At 39.2% G+C, this 15,341-nt stretch overlaps 3 protein-coding genes across 3 annotated transcripts; all 3 read left to right on the top strand.

Moving 5' to 3' along the window:
• Nucleotides 1-706: 706 nt before the first annotated feature.
• LOC310949217 (ADP-ribosylation factor 4-like) lies at nucleotides 707-5,027 on the top strand. Its single transcript, XM_083916574.1, has 6 exons — nucleotides 707-893; nucleotides 2,145-2,225; nucleotides 2,367-2,476; nucleotides 3,280-3,351; nucleotides 3,498-3,623; nucleotides 3,735-5,027. Exons 1-6 carry the CDS (start codon nucleotides 827-829, stop codon nucleotides 3,819-3,821), a joined length of 543 nt encoding a protein of 180 aa, XP_083772700.1. The 5' UTR covers nucleotides 707-826; the 3' UTR covers nucleotides 3,822-5,027.
• Nucleotides 5,028-7,042: 2,015 nt separating this feature from the next.
• LOC310948944 (protein tyrosine phosphatase domain-containing protein 1) lies at nucleotides 7,043-10,966 on the top strand (the record flags this gene model as incomplete). The annotated part of the gene is made up of 13 exons (XM_083916252.1): nucleotides 7,043-7,165; nucleotides 7,492-7,674; nucleotides 7,775-7,855; nucleotides 8,246-8,364; nucleotides 8,648-8,785; nucleotides 8,897-9,168; nucleotides 9,258-9,551; nucleotides 9,657-9,905; nucleotides 9,988-10,104; nucleotides 10,207-10,308; nucleotides 10,469-10,549; nucleotides 10,651-10,761; nucleotides 10,844-10,966. Exons 2-13 carry the CDS (start codon nucleotides 7,493-7,495, stop codon nucleotides 10,964-10,966), a joined length of 1,869 nt encoding a protein of 622 aa, XP_083772378.1. The 5' UTR covers nucleotides 7,043-7,165; nucleotide 7,492.
• A 2,447-nt stretch (nucleotides 10,967-13,413) lies between these two features.
• On the top strand, nucleotides 13,414-14,966 carry cimap1b (ciliary microtubule associated protein 1B; the record flags this gene model as incomplete). Its single annotated transcript, XM_083916249.1, has 6 exons — nucleotides 13,414-13,525; nucleotides 13,618-13,818; nucleotides 14,105-14,206; nucleotides 14,301-14,422; nucleotides 14,634-14,774; nucleotides 14,874-14,966. The coding sequence occupies 6 exons, from the start codon at nucleotides 13,414-13,416 to the stop codon at nucleotides 14,964-14,966; spliced, it is 771 nt and encodes a 256-aa protein (XP_083772375.1).
• Nucleotides 14,967-15,341: the final 375 nt, after the last annotated feature.

The raw sequence follows: 15,341 nt of genomic DNA, 5'->3' as shown, positions 1-15,341 counted from the left end.
CCTGACACTTATTCTAACCTGTACTAACACACTAACATCCTGACACTTATTCTACCTGTACTAACACACTAACATCCTGACACTTATTCTACCTGTACTAACACACTAACATCCTGACACTTATTCTACCTGTACTAACACACTAACATCCTGACACTTATTCTAACCTGTACTAACACACTAACATCCTGACACTTATTCTAACCTGTACTAACACACTAACATCCTGACACTTATTCTACCTGTACTAACACACTAACATCCTGACACTTATTCTTCTTTTACACTTAATTTTGTTGATGGGTTAAAATGTTTTTGTATAATTGCACTGTCGTTATTTGCTGCTCTGTGTGCCCTGCATTGCCCCCCGGGGACAAATAACGTTTTTTTGAATTGAATTTGAATTTGAATTGAATTGTATTAATGCAGTAATAATTGCCCCTTTGTGGGACCAATAAAGGATCTTATATTATTTAAAGATACATTATTAATCATTTGGAGAGACTCCAATTGTTTAAGGGATTAGAGGTTGGGTGAGATTTTGAAAAATGTAGCTTCATGGGTGTGAAATTATCCTTATAAATGATTAAATGTCCAATCCAATGCGTTGTTTTGTTTTTTGTTTCCATGACGTGTGTTGATAAAGTTGGCTCAAAGTGATGACGTCGTGGATTCCACGTTGGCCCCGGACGTGGCAGTCGGTGTGTAGTCCTGTGGAAATCAAGAGCAACCGGATCAGTGTAAAACTATCACACGTCGCTACCGCTGTGGCGAATACATCACCAGTGCTTCCTTTGAATATCTTCAAAAACACCGTCGGGCAGTCATGGGGCTCACCATCTCCTCCATCTTCGAGCGGATGTTCGGCAAGAAACAAATGAGGATTTTGATGGGTGAGTAAAAACGGTGTTAGTGACGGGCACGGTGTTAGCTTGAAGTTAGCTTACAGCTAACGAGAGATTTCGGCTGTATTTGCTTTAAGAAAGTTAATATTAGAGTCTGTTAACTGTACGACAATGTTAACGTTATACAGAAAACGGCTGTAAACTAAATATATTGTTGACATTTTAATAGCTTTTATTTAAAAAAAGAAAGAAAAACGTTGGCTGTTATTGCCAAGAAACTGTGTATTTACCGAATAATTACTTCTAACAGTAGCTTGTGTAGCTTAGCTCTGAAATAAAAGCAGTGCGATAATAATGTATTTTAACCATATAATATTAGTTTATATACGTTTTACTCTAACGGCACTTCGTTATGGTGTTTTCTACGGTCAACTTTTTGTTCGGGTGACGCTAACTAACTCCTTGTGACGTCAGATGGACGAGTCCTGTTTCCGGATAGTTGAAGGAGAAACTATAAGACATTTATTCTGGGAGGAGGAGGAGGAGGAGGAGGAGTTCATGGGGAAATTAAAACTATTACAACATTCAAAACAGTCAGCAAAATATATCTAATTATCTACCTTGAAACCAAAAATAAAAACCAAATACATTGGGTTTGAAAATGTCACATTCATCACATCCATTAAAGCTACATTTTCAAAGCTAGGCCTAAATTTAATCCCTTCAGAATTTGATTTAGGAATTAATTTGAGTCTATCCAAATTAATAATGATAAGAAAATACAGTATATGTAGTAGCCTAGTATATGAGTGTATACATATTTTTATACAAATGTATCTATTAGTATTTTAGTGTATAAGTAGCTGATATACAAGATTTTTTCAAGGAAATGCGATTGCATAGCCTACCCTTCAATTCAATATTTACTTAACTAAAGCATGATGCCGAACTGTTTTACAACTGTGTGCGTCACATGATGTGTGTGAGAATTTGTAAATAAAGTTGTTGGGTGGAAAAAAAAAAGTTAGGGAATGATATGGTCATGGCAGTATAGATCAGCTTTAATGATTTTGGATTGTTTCCCCTCATGCCAATCAAGGAGAATGGCTCAGTAAACATGCTTCACTTTGTGCAGTCACATGTACCCGTGTTAATGAATGAAGTGTCCCCTGCTGTCTGATGGTTACACTGACAAGAAAACGCCTGTTGTGCAATTTACAGCAAGTTGTCATCCATTAGCTCTGACTTCTTTTCTCTCCTGATATCAATGTTGATTTTAATCACACTTTTCCCCTCTAGTTGGGTTGGATGCTGCTGGAAAAACAACTATCTTGTACAAATTGAAGCTTGGTGAAATTGTGACCACCATCCCAACCATTGGTAAGAGACTCACAGACAACAGTTACTTTAAGTCCACTTATTGTCCTTTTGATCGTTAAATGTGAACCTCAACATATTTGACTCGTTTAACTTTGTGTATTACTTTATTAAGATCTAATCGCTTCTCCTTCCCCTGTAAAGGTTTCAATGTGGAGACAGTAGAATATAAAAATATCAACTTCACTGTATGGGACGTGGGTGGCCAGGACAAGATCAGACCCCTCTGGAGACATTACTTCCAGAACACACAGGTGAGTGTCAGAACCTAATGAAAAGCTGAGCAACTCGCAAATCCTTCCACTAAATCACCAAGTAAAGCTGTTTCAGTACAATTCTTTGATCTACCAGTACTCATGTCATCAAAGTATGATGCTGCAGCTTTTCAAAGTAGACTGGAATAACGCCAAAGTGGCCACAAGTTCCGCATCATTTTAAATTGTGTAATCATTTAAAATACTCTGCGGCACATTTTTTGTCAACAAGGGTTTTCTTCTTTCTGGCTACATTGGTAAAAGAAATGAGTGTAATGCTCACATTTTCAAACTCAATACTTTATACTCGTTCATTGGGTTTTTTATGAATATTTTTATTTAATTGAATGAACAAATGCAATTTTTGCGCTTCTTCCTGTACCTGTGTTTTACCCAGATCAGTCCTAAGTCAACAAAACCATGTAATTGTTTATGAAAAATGGGTAACATTGCATCTCCAAATTTCATCATTTATATTTCTACAGTTTTGTAGTTGTTGGGTTTTGGATCAGATTCAATAATTGGCAATTTCTCAGCATCTCTGTACTCTAAATGGTAAACGCTACATAACAATATTTTACTCTGTACATTCATTTACTCACAGTTAGATAGGGCTGCTGCTTACTTTACTTATAAATACATCTGTAGGTTGTTTTCTCAATTAAACAACTATTTTTTTAAATAAAATGTTAAAACATTATTTAGAAAAAAAATGTACGTACCCAATGCTCACAGTCAAAAATTAAAAAAGGTGAAACGCTAACTACGTAAGTGCTGTTTTTGTTGGTTTTCATTTTATCTAGGGCCTCATCTTTGTGGTGGACAGCAATGACAGAGAAAGAGTGGCAGAGTCTGCAGAGGAGCTCGCAAAGATGGTAGGTATTTCATATGTGCAGCTCAGATCGGACTGTAATGCAAGAATAATGTTCTCTGAGCAGGAATTAATTGTAGAGAGTTTCTCTCTACAAGACCTAGTCAGCTTCTTAGAGCTGATGTTCTAATCTGATGTCTGCCCCTCCAGTTGACAGAGGAGGAGTTGAGAGATGCGGTTTTGCTGGTGTTTGCTAACAAACAGGACCTTCCCAATGCCTTAAGTGTCAGCGAACTCAAAGACAAACTCGGCCTACACTCCCTCCACAACAGAACTGTAAGTAATCTGACTAAACACACAGTAAGATTATAACCCGCAAGCATTCACAGAGTTAGATTCATATCTTTCTCATATCTAACGTATGCCATATAATCTCTGACCCTACAGTGGAACATCCAGTCCACCTGCGCAACCCACGGTGATGGGCTGTACGAAGGACTTGACTGGTTATCCAAAGAGCTGTGCAAGAATTGAGGAACGATCGGCTCAGATGAGAGAGAGACTGAACACCACAGGACAGGAGAGAAGGCACAGACATTCAATCCAGAAACATTTGGTCTTCCAGCACCAATGTTCACAAAAAGGACCAGGCTGGTGGACAATATATAATCATCTGTGGGGAATTTTAACATTACTTCTTCTTTTTTTTTTTTTAAATCATCCATGACTTTACCATATTATCTCTTGATATAGTCTCTATTTTTCTTCTTTTGTTCCCAAACTCTTACATGGCAGCGAGATGTAATTACACATTCAGTTGCACGTGAGCAAATGGCCTATTCGGAATATTTAACAATGAATAGAGTTACAGGAGTTGGTATTCCACTTGACACTCTGCCGTCTGTCGAGGCAGCATTTTCAGTTATTGACCACTCGTACAATTGTCTGACTGACTTACAACTTGTAGGCTGTTCATCTCCACAACCCCTTGTGGAATTTTGACGCCCTCTCAAACCTGACCCTTTTCTCTTCACTGCTATGTCTCATGCCAACTTATGTCTGTATAGGCCTGTAACTCATAAAATAAGATGGAAGAAGATTGCTGCAATTTCACAGGTAGATTTTATTAGTAGTGTGGAACCGTGTGGCCTCCCAGTAACTGGATTCAAAAGGGAACATTGTGCCTTCTGGTCCCTCTTAACACAAATCTAAGTAATCCCCTCCTTATCTCATTCTGAGGTCATGCTCCCTCATAAGATGCTTTCGTGATTTTTTTTTTTTTTTGATTTCGAAAGACAGAATAATGCAATGCGACACTTCCGTTTGTTCCGCAACGTATGCTGAGGTGCAGCAGAACCACACCAGTGTGAGTGTAGATTGCTTCTTACATTCTTTACTACTACTACTAGGACTTAATTAAAATGTTCAATTCTTCTGTCAATGTAACAGAAAATCTTTTTTTTTTTTTTACCCTTAAAGGAAGGAAGGAAGCATCTTTTTCAGTGTTGGTACTGTAAAGTAGCATGCTTTTTTTGTTGTTTGAGCTTGTAACTGTTTGAAGGCAAATACTGTATTGTTATTATTATTATTCTTAATTATTCTACCCCTCTTGAAACACAAAAACATACCTGCCCATCAGTTTATTTTTGTGTATACATTCCAACCTATGCTTGCAGATGCTGGAGCTGCCACCTTTAAAATTATTCTCGAAAAATATTTTACAAAAAAGCTCTGAATAAAAACCATGTTAAAAACTAACATGTGTTTTGGACTCATTTCACCTGGGATTGAGGATTTCAAACTATTATTAAAACATCTTCTGATGAATGTGTTCACTGAAGGTCGAATCGGATCCTGCTTACTTAAAATCTTGTTTCGTAATAACTCAAAAACTCAACTGGCGTCTTCTGTCCCTGATAAGAGGAAGTGTAAGAGGCGTTAAGGTCTCTGGCTTAAGACAGATCTCGTCCAGGGCCTGTTTTTGGTATTACTCACTTTCAAACCACTACACTTCTTAAAATATCTCACATCCTGTTAATATATCTTTGTCTAAGATGGGGTGGTTTAATCTGCAGAGCAAAGCAAGCTTGTTTTGCATAGAAACTAAAAGGTTATGGGTGTAAATAAGCTGCAAACAAACCAGTGAAGAGTTGGAACCAATACATCCAAAATGCCCATTAATGCTATACTTTACCAAGACAGTGAGCATACCTTCCTGACATTCATTTGACCTTTGTTCTGACCTCTAGAAATGCAGAGAGAACATGCCAGCATGCTAAACTACGGTATATGGTTCTGTGTATTCTTCCTACATTTACACATTTAAGGACAGAGTCAATTAGTATTGGGGGTTTTTCTGTGGCAGATTTCATGGAAATTAAAGTGAAAATGGACATTATTTTATTATTTTATCATGTACACATCTGTGGAAACTCGGGACATTTGGTCAAAACAAATCTCATTGTCCAATTTAAAAAAAACAGACAATGTTTTTACAATGTAAAGAGTTTATTTCCACAAATTTAAATGATACAAAAGTACATTTTAGGAAAAATATGGTATGCATTGGAGAGACCTCTGTCCTTTGTGATCATTAACACCACGCTTAGAATTATTTCATATACAGTACATCGCACTGTGGGTTGTGTCTAATATTTCCTTTTGCAAAACCAGTACATTTAAAAATCATATATTATGTTTCGATAACATCTGAATTACTCAATGTGGCGCATTCAATTTTTTTCAGTAAGACTCCATAAAACCCCATTTCGTGAAAGAAATCTCCACAGTAAAGACCACAAGTCAGGTTTATTGAGTTATTTAAGTCACAACCTGTCTCTTGGACCATTTCAACAATTTAACCAAAGAAATGCATTTAACAAAGAACTAAAAACTTCCTTTTAACAGGCATGAACATCAAACAGACCCTAGGCTTTCTGTCTTGACTGGTTAGAGAATAGACAGACAGAGAGAGAGAGAGAGAGAGAGAAAGAAAGAGAGAGACCCAGAGATGCCCAGCAACCACAACCACAACAGTAACATTGACAACTATGATAACAATATAAAATTATGATATCATGGCAGTAGCCATACTAGAATGATAAAGATAGTAGCAAAAATAGTAGTTATAATAAAAATATGGCTATAATAATTATAGCCTTCGATATAAAATAATTTCTATGATAGCAGTAATGAAAATAGAAGTGAATAATAGCTGCAGGAGGTGCAACCGTCATCCAGGTGCACCTTCCCCTCCGGGGAAGAAGCTAAGTTAGTAGCATGCAATAATGACACATGAATGCATGCAGATAGAGAGACAAAGGAGGCGAGAGAGCGAGGAGTGTCTTGAGAAGCCCTATAGCAGCATCACTAAAGGCTGGTCCAAGGCAAACCACAGTATGTTTACATCTCTTCAGATAGTTGGTGAGTTCTGAAGGGAGCGCTGGTGTGTTTGCATATGAACATATGAACAACAACATGTATCCTGTAAACACAAAGCCTGTCAGGGCTTATTAACAGTAGTGAGATCAACAATTCATATTTTCTCGGCACTGCAATCTACTGTAACTGAAGCTTTAGCTGGTGCCAGGTAATAAGGACCTTCATACATTGTTTATAGGTGAGGGTATAAGCATTATATAATTGGCTTGCCATTATGTGTGAATGTCTGTTCTAATGTATTTATGACAGCTAATCAGGCTTAGTAGAGCTGTGTCAGCGCAGTGTGTGAGCATCAGTAAACAGCAGGGTGGATCAGCACAGAGGAGCACACGTGTTCTGCTGCTTTCAGCGGCTTTTTTCCTACTTTCCAGCACGCTTAAACTCTGGAAATACATTAAATGGGATTTACAGCTTCACTGTTTAACATAATCAAAAAGGTAAGTTTCAAGTTTGATTGGTTGTATTATATAATATTCATTTTATTCTGGATATTTTGCTATTTTACATCCTCTCAGCCCAGTGGCTTATTTAATTTAATTATTTTGCTAACTCAACCTTAGTATTGAGACTCTTGCACAATGAGCTAATAACAATAATAATAAAACTGCACACAACTAGAAAAATTGTCAGATTAACAAGCTGTGTCTTTGTCAAAAGCTCACATAACGTGTGGTTAGAAGGTGACATGAGGTTTCCTGTTGGCCCAGTTGGGGCATAGTCCTACACAGCTACAGTGTGATAGCTCAGGCTGATCTTGGTGCAGGATGATGCCGGCTTTGATACCAGTACCACAGCCTGCCTACTCCCAGGCCAGGGAGAACCTGGTGAAGGCTATCCCACCCAAGCTCCTCTGTCTGCTGGCCTGTGGAGGAATAGACTGCCGCTATGAAGGACCAGGGTGCTGGAAATTAAATCAACAGGTCATTCGAGGCATTTTCTCCTCCTGGTGAGACTAAGTGACTGCAGTCTCATAGATGTTGCTGTAATGTGCTCTATCAAAAACAGTAAGTGGCAATTTTGTGATAGTAAACTTCTTCCTATAACAGGGTGACAGATGACATTATTGCCATGGCACGACCATCCAAACACCTTATTGAGAAGTACAACATCATAGAACAATTTCAAAGGTAATCTCTGTTAATTATTACTCCTGCAGCGTTTATGTTGTTCTCCTGTGTGTCTGTGTAGTGTGTGGATATGCATTATACATGAGTGGTTGTTGGAGCCTTCTTAAAAGGCATGACATCATTTTTATTGGTCAACCCCCTGAACAACATAAAGGTAATTAGTTGAAAACAGAGTGGGGAACGGATCTAGATGAGAAATATTTAGTTAAGTTACTTTTATTGGATATAATTGAGATAAGACATCTGACAACTTTGCTTTTAAATAACAATAATCGATGTATCCAATTATGGACACATTAGAAGTTTATTATAACAATAAGTATTACTGTTGAGACACAAAGACAGCAGACGTGTCAACTTTTGTCTCCATGATTTATGACTTTTTTTCAGGTTGAACATCAGATCAATCATCAACATGCAGCTTCCTGGAGAGCACGCTCATTGTGGGCCTCCGCTAGACCCGGGAAGTGGTTTCACATACTCTCCACAGATCTTCATGGACAATGACAGTGAGGTCTTGATACACTAAATACACAACTGATTGCCCTTTTTTTTTTATATATATCTGTGCCACCCACAAAGTAGGAATTATAAATAAACAGAAACAGTTAACATTGAACAAATGTTATGAGAGATAGCTGTGGTTTGTGCCAATGGGGAAGCAACTAATTCTGTGTTTTATTATATACTGTGTATTGTGTTTCTACATTATAGAGTAGCACAGTTAACCCGTATGAATGTCCATTATGTTAATAAATGCATTGACATGTGCAAATATTTCATTATTTGCAGTTTACTTTTACAACTTTGGGATGCAAGATTTCGGTGTGTCCTCTCTCGTCAGTATAATTGATGGGGTGAAAGTTTTGGCCTTTGCAGTGAGGGAAGGAAGAGTGGCTGTGCACTGCCATGCAGGCCTGGGCAGGACAGGTAGGAATAAACACACATACTGTCTCTACTGTTCATTTAAACACTGTCTGTGTCAGTTCTTGCACATGTTTTTCTCTCATGTATACTCAGTGTGTTCTTGCTGCTCAACAGGTGTCCTGATAGCCTGTTACTTGATTTACACCCTGCGCATCAGCCCGAGCGAGGCTGTCCACTATGTACGGATTAAACGTCCACGCTCAATCCAAACCCGGGCACAGATCAGCCAGGTGTTTGACTTTGGTCGCCTGCTTGGCACACAGCTGATCCAGTACCCGGACCTCAGTCTGCGACATGGAGATCCTTTCACGCTGCAGCACTACCTGAACCGACAGGCGATACTGCTGCATGGCCAGGAGGCACGCACCCTCAGACATACACCCAAGGTCAGGACTTTATCATTATACTACATTTAATCCATGAACATACATGACTGCAACAGTTCATCTACTCCATATTTCTGACCTACTATTAGGTGGTGTACCTCCTGTGTGTGCATCTCTCCTGCTTGGCCCTGGGTCTTCCTGCTCCTCCAGAGATCCAGGCTGAGCTGACGAAGAGGTCAGCACTAAGGACCCTGAACAGGACTGTGAGGGAGACTCTGGTGGCCAAACAGTACTTGCCTTTACTGAGGGAGGGTCACAAGGGGCTGTGGGTGAGCTCCGGGTCAGTGTCGTCCTGGGATGAGCCACTGGGCTTCGTGGAGAGGAAGAGAGAGGTGCTGCTTGACAAACGCAGCTACAGCGACTCTGACCTCAGCAAGATCACAGTAAATGAGGTCCAATTTCAATTATACATCCACAATTACATACCGTTTCCAAATGTCAAACTTGTCATTGAGACTTTTCTCACTTAGTTGCATTCTTTCCCAAAGGATCTGGAGTTGAATCCATACTGCAGCCAAGAACTTGGAAATGAGAGACAGAGGTGTGTACAGGATCTGATACGACCTGATCTGAGACCAGGTAATCCGATCCATGCCACCCTTTCACAAGGCCACCAGACCACTAAGAAGGAATTTCATACACACAACATCCCCATATCTAGTTCGACAACGAGCAACAACTGTGCTAAGAGGTGTGCAGCTAAAAAGGCACTTGCCAAATACAGCTCCAATATTGAGGTAAATGTGACTGTGACATTTTTTTTAATAAGAATAGTTTGATGTAAATACTTTTAAACACTGATATATATGTTATATAAAGTTGTGCAGAAATCCACATAATCCAGGCCCAACCTCAGTCGCCCGTGCTGTTGCTAAGGCAATGGCAGACCACGGTCCTCCAGGAGAAGCCATTCTGCAAAGATCGACTCTGCTGCAGGTGAAAAACACTGGGGCAAAGCTGGTTTTACATCAGAATGCATCACTTTGTGATTTTGAGCTCTAAAGCCATTGAATTAATAGTCACTCACCTTTTCAACAGGAGGAATTGAACAGTAGTGACTGCGCCTGGGCTCTACTGGTCACCGAGTCAGACCCTCAGGTTCTCAGCTGTCTGTTGTGGACCTGGCTGGAAAAGTTAAAGGTCAGTGGCATTAAATGAGAGGTCATAATTCCAGTATTCAGTTCGCCCTGGGGCTGGACGGTAAAAAATACACATGATGTTTTGAATTTCAGTTTTCACTTCCAATACTGTGATAAACATCTTCCTCTGTCCTATCTCTGTTTCTTCCAACCTCTTCCAGGAGCCAGTTCTGAGTGCAGAGGACGTGGACAGGCTGAATTGTGATGCAAACACCAGGAAGCCTCTCAGTGTGCTCAAAAAGGTAAAGAAACAGATGTATGATAAGCCATCCTTGACGTTTAAGTCTTAACTCTTTGGCAAAGATTTAAGTCATAAGTAAGTTTCAATATTACGTTATTATAGCCACAGAGGCACACCATCTATTGTCTACTGAGCTGTATGAGCACAGTGACCAGCCTGTGTCCACACAGAGAGGATGCAGTGTTGCAAAGATTGATACAAGCACTTACAAGGGTAAGACAAATGTACAATTTAGAGTATGATAAAGTGTGAGTGTGACAGTAAGTTCAATAATTCTCCTTTTTTTAATCAACAGCGCCCCCCGGAGGAAATGGGAAGACTTGTAACTTTGATGAAGGTCTTAAAGGCCAGTTTAAGAGAAACCTTCGATGACTACATATACCTCACACGGGCCTGCATCACCAGCGCTACACTTTGAAGAGCAGAGTCCACATCGAAAAAGAAAAACTAACAGAGATATTTTAATTTTAAAGTTGATATTTCATCCTGGGCACCTGAATGTGGGCAATATCAAGGCATAATAAAGGCATTTTTTTTACAGAAGACATTTAGACATGGCACAGTAAATAATAAAGGTGTAAATACTAAAAAAATAATAACGGCTAAATTCCATGTAGCTGCTGCATGCCATGCTCACTGTCACACTGGGACACTTGAAGAGAACACAACCCTGCTTTATGTTATCAGTGACTCCTTTGTGCGTCTGTGATTTTTCTGCTATGACTATTTAATATGTATGTTGTATCAAAGGAAGATTTTGCCAGATCTTAGTCTTTTTGGAGCCCTAGGTGAGATTTGACTTCTGGAATCCCCCTCTAAATCTTACTGATGCCATCCAATTATATATTACCCTTTACAAAATACACACAAAAAAGAACACAATGGGTGGTGAATCAACACCGTTCATTATTCATAATTCAATAATGACAATAATATAACATTTAGTAGTTATAGTTACTTTATCTAGCGCTACAGTAGCTGATTAAATCCCCACAGTGTGTTCACCACACTGATATTTATACCTATGGTATCCACAGTGTGACTCTGTCGTCTATTTCAGCCTTACATGCCGAATAAACCATTAACACCATTTGTATAGGCTAATGTGTTCTCTGTAATTATATTTTTGGAAATCATTAACTTGACCCGCACTGTTGAGACTCACAGTCATACACAACACATTTTAAACATGCCTGTCAAAGAGTTGTCTCCATGGCAACGTTGTCATAGTGAAGTTGACCAAAACAATCTTTGTTTTGGTTCATTGCACATGCTTGAGCTCCTGGGGATCTGACCCATAACCTGACAGAGACACTCACAGCAGGATCAGGATACGTATGAGGTAAAATCACTCTATTCATTTTAGTAACAGAACGAAACAGAAACCAAGTCACTGATTTCACAAGTGTTGGTCGATATCTTTAATCTTTTGTTGGAGGCTGCTCTGGGTGAATGACATCTTCACTGGTTTTGGTTTAGCATTGGTTAAAGACAAATCACCGATATACAGTAGGCCTCTATTCCAGCATAATAGATTACCCAGAAATGACACAAGTGGCAGTGAATAGTTAAGTTACTGCAGTAGTTTTTACTGATCTGTAACATTCGGTGTCAGTTACAGAAATTGCTAACTGTAACTTAACTTAGGTTAAATTGGCCGGTAACACTAGAATGATTCATGATTAACAAGTGTGCTGCTTTATGCAGTGTTAACATGGCAAAAGCTATCTTTCATAAGTGTGACAAGTATAGGAAATAATCAACCACAGAAAAAAAAGACATTCGTATGAGTAAAGTGAATATAGAATATAGATTTGTGTATCTTTTTCTCTTTTCAGGTTTTGTTTTTGTTTATACTCTGGATATTTGTATTCTGCTAACCAACTTAGTCAGGGTAAAAGTGACTTAATAAACTAAAACTAAACTGAAATCTGTTTAACAATCACAGATTAGACAAACCAGACTGTTTGTTTTTAAATCTTTTGAACAAGGGTGTTGTACCATTTTTTTCTTATGTCTATGAAGCACAATGGTGATTTTTTCCCCCCATCAAAGTCTGTTCAGTTTTACCAAAATTTTCTAAAACCTTAGTGACCCACACATCCACAGGCTGCAGATTATCATTGTTATTTAAAAGAGACTACTGCTGTGATTGGCTGACGAAACTGTGGTCCCTGGTGACATCAGAGGAGCCGTTCAGAATGTTGCAGAAGGTTTAAATGGTGCACTGCCTCAAGCACCAGACAGCTCTGTTAGCAACTCTGAGCTTGACATCAAATCTGACCTTTTCAAGATTCAAGTTTCAAGAAGCTTTATTTATCCCGAGGGAAATTATTGTGCAACAGTTTTAATACAAAGGTGGGAAAGGATCAGAGTGACAATAAGCATAAAAACATAATCAAATCAAAATAAAGCTAACATAAAATGAATCAAACAATAACTAAGTGTGACAGAGTGCAACAGACACTGTGGTTAAGCGTAGGTATATACAATATACAACAATACGCACTGTGCAGTTTAGCAGCAGATTGAAATAAGAAACAAACTAAGTGATAAGGAGCGATAAGTGATAACAGTCTTATAAAGTAGCAGCATTTCCTACAGAACTAAGTGACAGTAAAGCACAGTGAAGTGTAGCAGCCTTTCTTACTGAAGTAAGTTAGTTACAGTAAAGTACAGTAAAGTGAATGCAACAATCTACCCCTGATCGCATTTTTAAATATGTTTTGTTCTTTATACCCTTCAAGACTACTGGTGAATGGAGGGGGCACCAGAAGCGCTCCTGCTAGATTCATTTTTTTCACAACTTAAAAGCCAATTTATCAATATTCTTTTGGTCACAATCCATCTCTCTCTCTCAGGGTAATGTCAAAAGGTGAGCCTTGGGTTGGGACCTGGAGGCCCCACAAGCCAAGGGGACCCATAGCTGCTCTCTATGGTAGCCCAGGACCCAAGTATGCACTGCCTGGACTCACAGGTAAGGTCAAGATGGCTTTTTTCCACCCAGCACCACCAACACCATTATTTTTTGTATAACTAACATTGTCTGTCCTTGTTTCCTCCATAAAGGTAATTCAAAACATGACGCTACCAAAACCAAAGCACCAATGTTCAGCTTTGGGGCACGTCATGACCGCGGATGTGAGAGCTCCCCTGGACCAAGCTACAACATCCCCTCCAACATCACCAGATTGGGCCGAGTCGGCACTCCTGCCTTTTCACTCCACAGCCGTCCAAAGGAGCCACAGTTGTTCCAGACCCCTGGGCCGGGTCAGCAAAACCATTTAAGCATTAACAGATTTTGTATAAGCAAATTAAAATGAAATATTGCTGATCTCAAAATCTCAGACTATACAGAGAGAGCTGACAATATGCCACTTTTGTCATGAAGCACACTACTGTCGTTTGAGTTTGCCTGTCAACAGTGTCTTTCTATAGGTGTTTCCATTAGGGTAAAATGGCCGTTCACTCGCCGTGTTTCCATTACAAAAAAGGCCCCAGGTATTCGATCATGGTGGAAATGCACTCTTTAACTTTTTTTTTTGTGGTGTTTCAGGCAAATACTCCCCGGAGCATTCAGGAAAGTCCATTTTCCGTGCTGCTCCCGCTTATTCTCTGTCTGGGAGGAGCAAAGAAATTAGCAATAGCCAAACACCAGGTAATTATCTTTATTATTATTTTGTATTTTAGCTTTGGATTACAAAACCTATTCGCACATAGAATATGAACTTCACCTGTTGCTCATACTGCAGGTCCAGCCTCCTACTCTCTGCCCCCAGTGCTGGGGCACAAGACTGTGACCACCCCTGCAGCTCCCGCCAGCTCAATCTGTGGCCGTAGCAAAAATGGAAGCTTCCATGAGGACCTGAAGAAGGTACATATGAATGTCATACAAACTATTATCTTAAAGAAACCAATACATCTAAAACAGGGGAGCAGGGTTAGGGGTGACAAAAATAAATCCTTCATGCAATACATCTGTATCATGTTATTGTAATCTGGTACAATGCTTTTTTGCATTGTCCCTGACAAATAAACTAATAAATAAACATAAATCCTGTGATATACTTTTGTTTCCCTTCCAGACTCCTGGCCCTGCTGCCTATAGAGTTGTGGACCCTTGTGTTTATAGACAAAAAGCTCCACAATTTAGCATGACAGGCCGCAACTTCCAACCAGGTGAAAACACAATGAAACCAGGACCTGGTGCACACTATCCCGAGAAGGTAAGACACGACACTCCTGATCAAACAAGACATATTGTTATTGTCACATAATCCCAAAATATTTTTGCATTTTGTCTCTTGACATTTTCTTTTTCCTAGGTGACCTTCATAAGAGCAAAAGCTCCAAGCTTCTCTTTTGGACTGCGCCACTCAGAATTCATCACACCCCTCATTGTCGATGTGCCTGAATAATGTCCTGCGTCACATCAAAATTCACACAGAATAAAGCATAAAAAGCAAACTGCTCAGGATTATTGCCATCAGATTTTATTACCACCATATTGTGTTAGTGGCTAATTGTCATTTTGTCAGGGTTATTGTGACCATTAGCAGTATTTGAAGTAAATTATACTGAATCTATAAAGGTTTCCTGAGTGTGACGTGTGACAGTTGTATGAATGTAACATGATTTTAAGTTTTATTTTTCAAGCTTGCTATTTCTTGTTGGTTTAGTATTTTGATTATTGAATTGACATTTGCCATAGACCTAAGTACGTTCTGCAGTATTAATTGATAAAAGATGGCTCTATCTTCTCCATCGGTTCCGTTTAGGTATCCCAGAGAGCC

This window comes from Echiichthys vipera, assembly GCF_963691815.1.
Source record: "Echiichthys vipera genome assembly, chromosome: 7".
NCBI classification, from domain to species: domain Eukaryota; kingdom Metazoa; phylum Chordata; class Actinopteri; order Perciformes; family Trachinidae; genus Echiichthys; species Echiichthys vipera.
Note: the sequence above shows the minus strand (reverse complement) of the source record. Positions and strands in the feature narration are given on the sequence as shown.